Source organism: Lagenorhynchus albirostris, chromosome 1 (genome assembly GCF_949774975.1).
Source record: "Lagenorhynchus albirostris chromosome 1, mLagAlb1.1, whole genome shotgun sequence".
NCBI lineage: Eukaryota > Metazoa > Chordata > Mammalia > Artiodactyla > Delphinidae > Lagenorhynchus > Lagenorhynchus albirostris.
In genome coordinates, this window is record NC_083095.1 from 11,270,921 (window position 1) to 11,285,165 (window position 14,245).

A 14,245-nucleotide genomic window follows, 5' to 3' on the forward strand; every position below is an offset into this window, starting at 1 on the left:
CACTCAGAGTTCAGTCAGGGAAGCTGAGCAACTCTGACTTTCGGGGTAGGGGGATTATTATAGGAATTGGGCCTTACACAGTTGTGGGAGAAGCTGGGGAAGTGAAGGTCTGAAAGGGAGAGGAGTTAGACCCAAAGGAGTTAACAACCAGTCAACCTGGGAAGCCAAGGACATCGAGCCACTAAGGTGGAGCTGCAAAGGGGGAAGCACGCCCGATAGTGGCTCCGTGGATCTGCAGCCAATCATCTGGTGGTTACCTGGGGCTGGTGTTGTCACCAGGGCTGCAGTTGGGAGGGAGAGCTGGATGCAGAGCTGCAGAGCAAGGACAAGCGAGAATCCACGGGCACTCTGTGTCTGCCTGTCACCATATCTAGCTACAGTGACTTTTTTTGTTGTTTGTTTTTGGGATTTTTGGTGGGTTTTTTTTCTGGTTTTTTTTTTTTGGGGGGCTGCGTTGGGTCTTTGTTGCTGCGCGCGGGCTTTCTCTAGTTGCAGCAAGCAGGGGCTACTCTTCGTTGCGGTGCACGGGCTTCTCATTGCAGTGGCTTCTCGTTGCAGAGCACCGACTGTAGGCACACGGGCTTCAGTAGTTGCGGCACGTGGGCTCAGTAGTTGTCACACACGGGCTTAGTTGCTCCACAGCATGTGGGCTCTTCCCAGACCAGGGATTGAACCCATGTCCCCTGCATTGGCAGGCGGGTTCTTAACCACTGCGCCACCAGGGAAGTCCCTACAGTAACTTTTAGAGAGTAATGGCTGCTGCTGCTTCCTTTCAAATCACACATTTCTGTTTTGGCCAACTTTAGCTTACAAATAGACAGGGATGGAGATCGTGGAAAAGAGTTTTCGCTTAAGCAAGTTTAAACAGTACAGGTCAGCACAGTCTCCCTCTTCCATCACCCAACCTAGATTTTCTTCATGCTTTGCCAGCATTTCATCAGGTCTAGATAGCCTGCCAGGTGAGATGACCCAGACCTTCATCCCAGGAGTATCTGCAGTTGCCCAGCCTCCATTATCACTGAGCAAGGAAGCACCAAAAGGTACTGCAGTTGAGTCCCTCGGATTCTGGACGAACACCTTCCTGCTCCTTTTGCACTGCCCCAGACCTAGCCCCCTGGCACAGCACTCTCAGTATCCACTCTCACAGTATTTATATCCAGGTCTTGTAATTCCTTGGGTGGGTGTGCTTTCTTCCCAGAACGGGAACTGTACTTTCTCTCTCAGAATGTGATTATGCTTGAACAGATCCTCATTATTGGTTTGGAGCTAGTGAGAGGAGGCAGGGGCAGATGTTGAAGAAGACAAACCCTGTCTTTTCAGGCACCTCCAGGGTCTTCTGGCAAGAGAACGCTACTGTCCTCTAGCAAGGAGTTGGGAGGCGCTGCTCCTCCCAGCGTGGAAAGTTCAAGTGAATCTTGGGGTTTAGCATTCCTAGCTCATCCACCCAAATATCCCCCTTGCAGGTTTCTGTGTCCACCTGCTCCTATCAAGACCCAGATTTTGTCAGAGGTTTGCCAAGACTTTGCTCAAGTCTTCTTTGTAGTTCTGATATCCTTAAAATTAAATCTTGAGCCTGAGTTTTGGCAGTCTCTTCTGCAGCTGCAGGAAATAAGGGTCTCTTTGAACACTGATCTAGAAGTTTCCTGATTTTGACAAAATTCTTAGACTTTGAGGGGTGACTGTCATTTTCTTTTTTTCATGACTTTTCATCCAGCCACATCAGGTCCTTCGAATTACTAATGTTTCCATTCAAGTTCAACCACTATTACCGAACTAATACTTCACTTAGTGAATCTCAGTATTGTCATGCTGCTACAGGCAGGGGTTATCACCACCCCACTTGTCATTAGGAATGGGGTCCTCTTCGCCATCTTACCAGCGAGTGATTTAGTTCCAGAATCTCACTCAATCTTATTTCCTAGGGCCACTTACCTTACTATCATAGTGTGGGTGTCTCCTCTCATTCCCCCATAACCTGTGCTGAAACAGCCTAAAACAAAGGCTTGCTTGCAGGTAGTTTATTTGGTAAGGCATCCCATGAACAAGAATGAGAATTAGAGGGATTGCAACGGGGGAGGAAGGAAAGCAGCGTAAGAGTGGGCCATTGTGTTGGTTACCACTGGAGGCTACTGGGCTTCAAGCCTGCTTCAAGCCAGGATCCTTGAGGAGTTTTGTAGAATCTTCTTCAGAATGGTCCTCCTGAAGGATAGCAGAGAGGAACCTTTATCCAGCCAGCTCTCAGATGTTGCAGAGTCCAAGGACTAGCAATGAAAAACACTAAGGCATAGATTGACTTGCCTTCTAACCCCCATGTCTCATGCTTATTCTCTGCCTCGGATCTGGAATTCTGGTTGCCTTTTTAAAATAGATGTGCAGGGATGATACGTTGATGGTGGTGTTTTAGAAAGCAAACCTTTCGGCTGCGTGGTCATTATAGATCAGAATACTGAAGGGACAGAGATAGTGGGAAGCTTTTCTATAATTAATGTGTGAGGTACTGAGGATTTGAACCAAGGTGGTGTTAATGGGAATGGAAAACAAAGCTAATCAAAGAGCATTTTGAAGGAAGAATCAGTAAGAAACATTAACTAGTTTATTTTGTGTGTGTGTATGTGAGAAAGAGAGAGAAAGATAGTTGGCACAGCTGATTTAAGATTTCTTGCCTAGAAAAAGGATAGTGTTCATGGACGCACTGGCTCCCCAATATTATTTAACATAATCCTCAGAACTCTGATGGAATTATTTCATCCTGGATGTGAGGAAATGAGACTAAAGAGGGTGGTGTGCTTTGATCCAGTACAGGCTGATAGGTGAGAGCCAAGAGTTAGTGATATAATTACCTGAATTCAAAGCCTTATATGCTCTTCCTGCTACTTCATGCTGCCCTCATTTCCCTCTTGTTTCATAATTCCTTTCCTTAGGATTTGGAATCAGTCATGTAGGGGTTAGTAGGAAAGAACTGAAACAACTTTTCTCTCAAGCCTATTTGCACTTGAAGTCTTCATTCTAACTCTGGTGCCACTGAAGAGTCACTATGCATGCTCTAAGGCCGGCCTTCCTCTAACCTTATTATGTTGTTTTATGTTGCATGGCAAGCCGTAATCTCCATAATTCCTTTTCTTTCTTCCCCCTTGTCTATTTCTTTCTTCCGCTTACCACCTCAAACCCGATATGAAACTCTAAATTTGGAAGCAGCTTATACGTTTCCTGTTGGATATGAGCCAATGAAAATGTTTCCCACTGATATTGGTGAAACATGTATGAGGGTATATACCTAGGAATAACGACGAGTATGAGAGTGGCAGTAAAGACAGGTGCTGACAGTGTATTATTCAGGAAATCTGTCAACGTTGAAGTGCATTTTAGTTATCAGAGGAGCACGAGGAGGAGAAAAACCAAAATGTTCATAATAAAAACAGAAAGTGGTCCTATTTAACATGCAGCAGTAACAATCATTTGTATTACTAAATGTCAAATTAATTTGTTTCACTTTGTATTTCTGCCTTGATCATTCATGTTATATAGCTCAAATTTTTGGAGAGAGGCATTTTTGCCACCTTAAGTTAAAGATTAGAAAGAAGATATTCTGGTGAAAGAGAATAGAAGAAAGGATATAAAAAGTTGGAGATGGATCTGTAAAATGGGGTTATCACACAAGCAAAAAGAATTGTAAATTGCAAAAAAGACAGACTTCATACTGTCTGCCAGCCTCACAACAGCATTGTTGGAAATCTGCTACCTGAGCAAAATACATGGGCATCTTTGAGCCATTACATGGCTAGGCTACAGATGAGTTTTTCTGTTACAAGGAAATCATTAAAAGCTTTGATTCATCCAAAAAGGTGTATGGTTTATTAGTCATTGCTGTGTAACAACCACCAGAGAATCTCAGTGGCATTTAATAAAAAACATGTATTTCTCACAAATTTCCAGGTCAGTTGAAATCCCAAATTTAAATTTGCAGCACTGGAGTCACTCTGATTGCCACCATGGTTGAGTAGGGCCGGTGGCTGTGTTCCCACTGCTGCTCATTTTCCTCCTGGGACCAACAAACTAGCCACAGTATGTGCTTCCCATGGCAGTGGCAGAAGGTGAGAGGGCAAGTCTAGTTCCCAAAAGTACTTTTGAAGCCTTTTGTCACATCACATTCACTAACATTTAATTGGCCAAAGCAGATCTCATGGCCAATTCCAAAGTCTTGGGGCAGCGAAATACACTATGCCCGTGGAGGTGGTGGGGTAGGGGGATCAGAAGGCTGGGAGTAGTGAATATGTCTAAACGGTAATCTAGCACATGTGGATAATCGTCTAATAAGCTCTAAAGTTCTAGTTTAAAAAGATAAAGTAGTCATTCTGACTGTGTCATTTAGTTGTCTTTAAAGAAAAATATGTACTGTTTAGTCTGTAGTTAGGAAATGGAGTCAGTAAGCTCTATAGGGAAAAAAGAGAGCGCGTGCCCTCTCTTATGTTTGTTTTTAATTATTTACCAGGTGTCAGGTAGATAGATAGAATCAGAGATAAGATGGGGCCACTACTGGAACTTCCCTGGTGGTGCAGTGGTTAAGAATCTGCCTGCCAATGCAGGGGGCACGGGTTTGAGCCCTGGTCCGGGAAGATCCCACATGCCACGGAGCAACTAAGCCCCGTGCGCCACAACTACTGAGCCTGCGTGCCACAATTACCGAAGGCTGCACACCTAGAGCCCGTGCTCTGCAGCAAGAGCTGAGAAACCCACGCACCTCAATGAAGAGTAGCCCCCTCTCGCTGCAACTAGAGAAAGCCTGCACACAGCAATGAAGACCCAACGCAGCCAAAAATAAATAAATAAATAAATTTATTAAAAAAAAAAAAAAAGATGGGGCCACTACCCCAAAGGAGCGCTCAGTCTGATAGAGGATTCAGACAAATATATCAGAAAGATAAACTATTATGAGAGTTGAATGCTATTACAGAGAGAAACACAGGGCACCATGGAAACTTTTAGGTAAGAGGAACACCTGACTTTTGACTTAGGCTTTGGGGAGCAGGTTCAAGATAGGCTTTTGAAAGAGGCAATATCTAGGCTGAGTCTAAAAGATGTGGAGGAGTTACGAAGGAAAATTAAGAGCATTTCAGAAAAATGGAGCAACATATGTAAAGGCCTAGAGGTGAGAGAGTTCGGTGGAATTCTAGGAAATTGTAAGTAATGCAGTATGACTAGAGTGCAGGATATGAGCCGAGTAGGGGCTGGAGAAGTTGGCAGAGGCCAGATCACCCAAAAAACTGCAGTTTGGAGTTTATCTTGAAGTCAGGCTACTGAATAATTTGTTACATATATAACAAAGGGGTGTGTGTGTGTGTGTGTGTGTGTGTGTGTATATGTGTGTGTATATATATGTGTGTGTATATATATATGGGGAGGGAAGTGCTAGAGGAGGGAGGAGGAAGGGCTAGATTTCTCAGAGGAAACGAAGTGACTTTTGGATTAAAGATGTCCGCAGAATATCCATGTGAACTCTGGGAAGTTAAGGAATGAGTCTGGGAAGTTTAAGAAATGAGTCCGGATGTCAGGAGAGAGCTCTAGGTTGGACCTTGAAAGACATAAGGATACAATGGGAGTTAAGGCCATGGGGACAGGTGACATTACCCAGGAAATTGTGCAGTAGAAAGAGCTTTGTAATTACAGCACTTGGCAAGTAGGTACTCCAGAATGTTCGAATGAAGGAAGAATATCATCAAGGATACGGTCTCATTTAAATCTCATATCATAACCCTGAGTTAGGAATATAATCCCAGTTTTACAGATGAAAACATTTCAGGCTCAGGGAGGGTAAGTGATTTGCCCAAAGTGACTTTTCTGCTAAATGGTCAAGCTGGGATTTCAAGTCAGTTTGATTTCAAAGTCCATTTTTCCTGTCATGTCTAGCTTCTTTGTAAACCTCAGAAGTTTAAATATATGATGTTATCTTTAATTCCCTTTCTTCCCTCTGCCAATATCCTGGTTTTAGTAGGATTGTGACACATTCTTTTAAAAACCACATTTTCTCTAATTTGCCTGGCTTTGTCCCCAAACATGTCTACTGGGTTGCCTTTCCTGTCATGTTGACTCATACTACTTGACTCCACTTCAATGCCCGCTTTAAAACAGCAGACTGACGGGAGTTCTCCACTGGCTGCTGGGCGAGGCCTGTCCTCAGCTTGGCATTCAAGGCTTACAGTAAAATCTTGAGAACTGTTCAGAACTTTTCCATATTTCCCACTTCTCATCAGCACATATTCATGCCTTTGGTGTTGTTTACATGCAGATTTCATTTATAAGGATCTCATTTTAATGTTTAGATTAAATAAATTAATCTTTAATCTTTAGATTTAATTACTCTTATGCTTACTCTGTTATTTCTAAAAACGATTTTATCTTTGTGGCAGAAAAAGCTTGGATGTCTTCCTACCTTAGTTCCATACCCAGTGTAAGGGCTCTTGGTACGCTACTCCTGATGCGACAAGCTAGCCTCTGCTCCTGCCTTTTTCTAGAGGGATCCTTTTGTTGAGGGGAGGTAAGGAGAGCCGTTCTAACTGTTAGAAATTTCTTAATAATGAGTCAAAATCTCTCTTCTTTTACCATCAAGTGTTTCCCAGGACTTGCCCTTGCAACCACAGAGAATGGGTCATTTCTTTTCTGCCTCATGAGGTTCCGTCAAACATTGAAAGATAGCTCTTATGTCTCTCCTCAGGTTTCTCTTACATAAATCAATAATAATCTTGTTTGTTCAGAGCTTTTCTTCAGTAACAGGTCTCAAACTCTCCACTGTACTTACACCCTCCTCTGAGAATTCTGGAGTTTTGTCATTGCCCGTCTAAACACAGGGCTCACAACAGAGCACAGCACCCCACAGGAGAGCAGTGCAACATTATTCCTTTGATTATGACTCTATGCTTGTATCTTAAAAGCCTGAGATTGCTTTAGTTTTATAGCAGCCATGTCACATTTTGCATTTGTTCAGTTAACATACCCAGATATTATCTTTAAATAAGCGGTTATAGTTAAGCTAGCTCGCCCCTGTCTTTTACTGTGCTGTTGCTTTTCTTTAATCTAAATATAGAACTTCTGATTTTTTTAGTTAGATTTCATCTTCATTTCGACCCATCTTTTTAGCTAATTATGATCATTTTATCCAGTGTATTTTTAACTGCGTTTCCCAGCTTTAGGTCATCTCAAGACTTTGAAGCATACTTTCCACAACTTAATTCAAATTCCTTTTTTTTTTTACATCTTCATTGGAGTATAATTGCTTTACAATGGTGTGTTAGTTTCTGCTTTATAACAAAGTGAATCAGTTATACATATACGTATGTTCCCATATCTCTTCCCTCTTGCGTGTCCCTCCCTCCCACCCTCCCTATCCCACCCCTCGAGGTGGTCACAAAGCACCGAGCTGATCTCCCTGTGCTATGCGGCTGCTTCCCACTAGCTATCTAGTTTACGTTTGGTAGTGTATATATGTCCATGCCACTCTCTCACTTTGTCACAGCTTACCCTTCCCCCTCCCAATATCCTCAAGTCCATTCTCTAGTAGGTCTGTGTCTTTATTCCCGTCTTACCCCTAGGTTCTTCATGACATTATTTTTTTCTTAGATTCCATATATATGTGTCAGAAAGAGAAAGTCAAATTCTTGATTAATATCGGAAAGACAGAGACTCTCCGCTCCATCCCGGGAGTTAATCAGTGCTACTTGCAAATGGTTCTGTTAGCCACTGTTCTATCATCCCTCCACATCTTTCTGTCTTATCTTCAAAGATCTCATTTGTACATTCAGCAAATTTTTATTTAATGCCTACCATGTGGTAGAAGGTGCTAGAGATACAGTGAAGACAGCGGTCCCCGTCTTCTGTAGCTGACAGTCTAGAGACATCATGAAGTGTTTTGTTAAATGCTTTGCAGAAATCAGGTTATACAGTTCTCTATGATATTCTGCTTATCTGGTACCATATCAGAAAAGGGGAGGAAGCATTACTTTTTACAGACTCGCTATTGGTTCCTAATGATCTTATATCACCTGAAAATGGGAGTTGTTATCTTTCTCTTTTCACTTTTCATAGGTTCACAAGAACTTTGAGCTTTGGAAGTCTCCAGAGTTCACTGCGGCCCTTTCTGTCTTTTACTACTCTATCTTTTAAACCTCTGAGCTCATTAGACAGCAGCCTGTTTAGCCACATTTTTGTTGTTGGTGGTGGTGGTGGTGTTTAAACAACCCCCCCCCCATTATTGGGGTTCTTTTTTTATTTTATAGTAAACTTAGTTGTGAAGAATTTCTGTCCAACTTTAGCCATTTTCCCTTACACAGTCTTTGTCACTGTAATTTTACTTACATTTTATCTCTGTATTTTGAAATTATCTTTCCTAAGGAAAATAGATGACTATCCTCAGATTTTCCTCGTCTCTTCTTTGAGCTTTTAAGGTGCCATAGTCACTTTCTCCAGGATCCTGGTCCTTTTCACTTAAACCACATATTTCTTTTTAGTTCACCAGATGAACGAAAAACTGCAGTATTTTATCTGTATTCTGAGGGATTAAACTATCGGCAATGCAAAGTGTTGGTTTTTTATTAGAATAATACAAAAAACAGATGTCCTCATAGTTCCTAGAAGATAGCCCACCTGTCTTACCCCCAAGGGTGGATTCTCTTATCAGTCAGGTGTCATCCAAGCCTTCCTCTTGCCAGTTCCCAAAACTGTACCATTTCTACCTATTCTTCTTTCTTTCCCCTTTGGTCCAGTGCCGTCCACTATAATGTCTTATACAGATTGTTGAGTTGCACATAGATGTTTATTTTCTTAAACAATTATGAGGGTTCCTTGCCTTTTTCTATGGATCTGTCTTTATGGAACAGCAGATTCCCTATAGAGGTCATAATCTATTACAGTTACCAACTGTTACCCCATCCCACCAAGTCTTGGCGATTACCATGAGATTTTATTTATCTCCTTGTTCTTTTTTACCATTGATACTTTTAAGGTTGGTGTCTAACACACTGATGTTCAATAAGTAATATTTATGATTAATCTCAAGAAGTATTTGCCTTCTCTTTTAGGCTGTGAGGATATCATTGCTGAAAGCATCTCATTAGATACCTTAATTGCCATCCTCAAGTGGAGCTCTCATCCATATGGCTCTAAATGGGTACACCGACAAGCTTTACATTTCCTCTGTGAGGAATTTTCCCAGGTCATGACTTCGGATGTTTTTTATGAACTCAGCAAAGACCATCTGCTTACTGCTATCCAGTCTGACTACCTACAGGTAATCATTTATACACCTCTCAAATTCGTTGTCATTCGTAGGTGCACCAAGAAACCCATCTGTACTCTGTTACTCTCCCATCTAGGGAGATCAGCCCACCCAGGAATACCCTCTTCATATTAGTGCAGCCACAACCTTCTAGCTCTCTGGCCCTTTGTGCACTCTGCCGCCATGATTCAGCATTGTGAACCGGCCCAGGTCCTAACCAACCACGCCAAAGGGGTTGTGACAGTAGGCAAAAGGCAAGGTCAGAAGCATATCCCAATGGTGATTCTCTTGGCTTCTGTTAATAATAGATACACTGTAACAGTTTCGTTTATTTGGTGAAGTATCAGAAGATAGTTAGTTTAAGCAGCACAAAGTAAGAATAATACTCAATTTCTGACCTACTCAAATACTTATAAAAACTCAGTGTGTGTGTCCTGCTGAAGTATAATAATGTTTTCAACTACTTATTTTTAGTCAGAAGTACTTCTAAGCAAATTTTTGTGCCCTTGACTTATATGTCCTTCATAATTAGGTAATTTAAGCTAACAATAGATTTAAAATATTGTAAAAAAATACTTTCAGGTAGAATATGTTCAAGCTTTTTTTTTTCTTTTTTTTTCTTTTTGCATTGGCTGTATGAATTTTATGCTAGAAACTGTACAACAGTTTTAATGTTATGAAGTCATAAACTCATTGAGCCATTTCCTGTTTCTTTGTATTTGTACCAGAAAAATTATGAAATGCTTCCATCTCAGTCAGAAATGAAGATTTAAAAAATCCATTTAGCATCTGTGTTTTTCCTTCATATATTGCTTTGATTGCAGTACAAATGTTGTCATAATTGCTTTTGATTTATTTAGTATCTGTGTTCATTAACCTTATTTCACTGTCCTGATGCAGACATTATGGGAGTTAGGATTTGTCAGTTCTCTCAATTATTGTTTTTAGAAGCTTTGCATTTCTTCTTAGAAAGGAAAAACCTTGGACAGCAGCCTAGATTTTGCCCTCAGATTTTAAATAAAGTACAAAAGAGGGGCTTCCCTCGTGGCACAGTGCATAAGAATCTGCCTGCCAATGCAGGGGACACAGGTTCAAGCCCTAGTCTGGGAACATCCCACATGCCGCGGAACAACTGAGCCTGTGCGCCACAGCTACTGAGCCTGCACTCTAGAGCCCTCAAGCCACAACTACTGAGCCTGTGCTCTAGAGCCCACGAGCCACAACTACTGAGCCCACGCGCCACAACTATGGAGCCTGCGCGCCTAGAGCCCGTGCTCCGCAACAAGAGAAACCACTGCAATGAGAAGCCCGTGCACTGAAATGAAGAGTAACCCCCACTCGGTGCAACTAGAGAAAGCCCGCACACAGCAACGAAGGCCCAACACAGCCAAAAAAAAAAAAGTACAAAAGAATGAGGGGCACATTGCCATTTCACAGGCAGTGCTTGAAGGGTCCTTCGCCATTCAGTAGCATACTTTGTGGAGATTGTAGTGTCTTCTGCCAATACAAGTTGCCATACTTGTTTTTTTCTGCTCCTGCAGGAGATAGCGGTCACACTGTATCCTTACACTTTTACTTTCATCTGTTTATCTCCATATTGTCCCCAAAAGAATTTAAGCCAGCTGTATCGAAGGCATATAGTAAGGTAAATTTAAAACAGGGGCCGGGCGCGGTGGCGCGTGCCTGTAGTCCCAGCTACTCGGGAGGCTGAGGCAGGAGGATCGCTTGAGCCCAGGAGTTCTGGGCTGTAGTGCGCTATGCCGATCGGGTGTCCGCACTAAGTTCGGCATCAATATGGTGACCTCCCGGGAGCGGGGGACCACCAGGTTGCCTAAGGAGGGGTGAACCGGCCCAGGTCGGAAACGGAGCAGGTCAAAAACTCCCGTGCTGATCAGTAGTGGGATCGCGCCTGTGAATAGCCACTGCACTCCAGCCTGGGCAACATAGCGAGACCCCGTCTCTAAAAAAAAACAGGGGAAGAAAACAGGAAAAGAAAAAATAACGATGGAAATAAGAATAAAAATTTAGTTAGAGCCAAGAGTGAGGTTACTGGACAAAACACATGTCATTCAGTCTTGTGTATTTGCTGCTGATACACCACAGGTTTAGCTCAGACATTGGAAACAGCCAGTGTAAAGAGTGAAGCGTGACAAGTTGCACGTTGTATTTACTTTATGACCTAGGAAGAGTCATTAATGAGATTAACCATCTATCTGATTGCACTAAAATAAATGTAAACCGTTTTTTATTATAGGCAAGTGAACAAGATATCCTTAAATATCTGATTAAATGGGGTGAGCATCAGTTAATGAAGAGAATAGCAGACAGAGGTAAGCTCAGAAAACTAGCTTGCAACTGTAAGCTTTTCCTGGAAGTTACTGAAGTGCATGCCGCACATCAGTCTTTTGACAGTTGCCACTGTTGCCTGGTGAAAACAAATTTTTACAATCAGTAGAATCCTTTAGTGGAAAGGGTATACTTTATTAGAAATAAATATACCAGAAAATTTAATTTTGCAACTTTAAAGTGATACTCTTAATGTTATCTTTCTATGTGTTTAATAATATATGTTGACTGATTTATGAAAGTATTAGAGTGAAGTTTTTCATTTAATTAAAGTGTTACAAAAGCATGTCGTTGATGAAAATGTTCTAGAATTAGATAGTGGTGATAGGTGCACAACATTCTAAATGTACTGAAAGTCCCACTAAGTTGTACACTTTAAGATGGTTAGAATGGTGAGTTTTATGTTATGTGAATTTTACCTCAAGGAAAAAATATATATATGACTACCCAAAGAGAGTATATTTGTTGTTTATTTTAAATTTTTGTGGAAGGTAAAGGAGAAATAATCCTTTTGAATGGCCTCCAGCTGGGGATACTGCAGAAGAGATAGAAGCATCATATGTAGCTTATGATTTTAACTAAACTTTGGAAGCTTATGATTCTATAGCAGTCTTATATTTATAGCTAGGGTTAGCCCACCCACCTGTGCTCCTTCTTTCATAGAATATTGTGTTGCTCTAGGTAGCGAACTCAAATCAAAATATTAGAAAAATTAAATGCAGGTTTCCCTTTCCTGTAATTTTCAACAGCTTTATATAAATATAATTTACATACCATAAAGTTCACCTTTTTAAAGTGTTCAAGTCAGTGTTTTTTAGTACACTTACAGAGTTGTTCTGCCCACATTTTAAAATATATTTTAAAAAATCAAGCTAGGGCTTCCCTGGTGGCGCAGTGGTTGAGAGTCCGCCTGCTGATGCAGGGGACACGGGTTCGTGCCCCGGTCCGGGAAGATCCCACGTGCCGCGGAGCGGCTGGGCCCATGAGCCATGGCCACTGAGCCTGCGCGTCCGGAGCCTGTGCTCCACAACGGGAGAGGCCACAACAGTGAGAGGCCTGCGTACCGCAAAAAAAAAAAATCAAGCTAAACCTGCCTTCAAATCTTTTTATAGTGTCCCTTTAATATACTACCTAAGCACTAGGGAACAAAAGCAGTCCTCCTATTTCTCCTAATTTATCTTTTGCTAAAAGCCTTTAGCAATTTCAGATTTGAAATTTTTTAAATACAAAAACCACTACTATTAATTTGGGACATTTTTGAAATGCCATTATACAGTCTATCCTTATTTGCAGATTCTATATTTTCACATTCACCTACTTGCTAAAATTTATTTGTGATCCCCAAATCAGTACTCATGACACTTGCATGTTCACTTGCAGAGATGTGCAAAGTGACACAAAATTTGAGTCATACGTTTCCAGCTTAAGGTAGAACAGAGTGACACTCTGCCATCTTATTTCAGCTCTCAAAGCAGTGTCCTTTTCATAATCTTTTTAGTGCCGTGTTTTTCACATCTTTATGGGTTTTTCTGGTGATCCCAGGGTCTAAAATGGCCTCCTAGTGTAATGCTTAGTACTGTTTAGTGTTCCTAAGTCCAAGAGTGCTGTGATGTGCCTTATGGAGAAAATATGTGTGTTGATAAGCATAGTTCAGGCATGAGTTACAGTGCTGTTGGCTGTGAGTTCATTGTTATCAACAATATGTACTAATAAGGTGTATTTAAACAGAAACACACATAAAACAAGGTTATGTCTTGATTGGTTAACAAAACTAATGTGACCAGACGCTCACAGGGACCTAACCCTGTGTTGCCCTAAGGAGCAGTGGTTCAGTGTTCACTAACTGTGGTGGCTTTAGAGAACAAAACCACCCCAGATAACAAGAGTTGACTGTATATAATGCTACATAATCATCATAGGCTTGTTCGTTGATGTAAGGCTGGTAATGATGAAATGTCATATTTATTTTGAGCAGATAATGAACATCCTTGATAAAATTTCCCTTAAAAAACAGTGGTTTTGGGCCTCCCTGGTGGCTCAGTGGTTGAGAGTCCGCCTGCCGATGCAGGGGATACGGGTTCGTGCCCCGGTGCGGGAAGATCCCACATGCCGCGGAGCGGCTGGGCCCGTGAGCCATGGCCGCTGAGCCTGCGCGTCCAGAGCCTGCGCGTCCGGAGCCTGTGCTTGGAAGGCTCTTTCACAGGGATGAGGAGGACGCTGCACCAACCAGGGTGCCCTTTGTTTCAGTCCCCTTCATACATAAGGTTTCTGCCCTTACGTGTTACATATTTGGGAATTTCTTGTAATATTTCATTTGAAACCAGGACACCACTACTTTGAGAAAAAATTTCTTTTGAAAAGCAGTGTCTTCTACAAGTACTGAAGCCAAAGCATAGCAAGACAAGAGGAAAAAAAACCCCTGTTTCACACACGTGCAATAATTTTACTTTGAATGACTCCAAAAATATCTTACCCTCTCAAAAAACAATCTCTCTTTATCTAGCACGTGATTTAAGGGAAATACCAGTTTGCCTGTAGTGTTTGCAAAAAATCCAGCATTTATATTTGTGAATGATAAAGATCTTATTTTTTTAAGGAAGAAAAATATACAGCCCCCTGGTTTAAAGATATGAT

At 41.7% G+C, this 14,245-nt stretch overlaps 1 protein-coding gene across 2 annotated transcripts in view; it reads left to right on the forward strand.

Annotated features, from left to right (window-relative positions):
- BTBD7 (BTB domain containing 7) overlaps nt 1-14,245 on the forward strand; it is an 81,377-nt gene that overhangs the window by 50,180 nt on the left and 16,952 nt on the right. For both annotated transcript variants that reach the window (XM_060166343.1, XM_060166431.1), the window contains exons 4-5: nt 9,069-9,277; nt 11,520-11,595. In XM_060166343.1, coding sequence (XP_060022326.1) covers nt 9,069-9,277; nt 11,520-11,595 — 285 coding nt within the window. The remainder of the gene's footprint in view (nt 1-9,068; nt 9,278-11,519; nt 11,596-14,245) is intronic.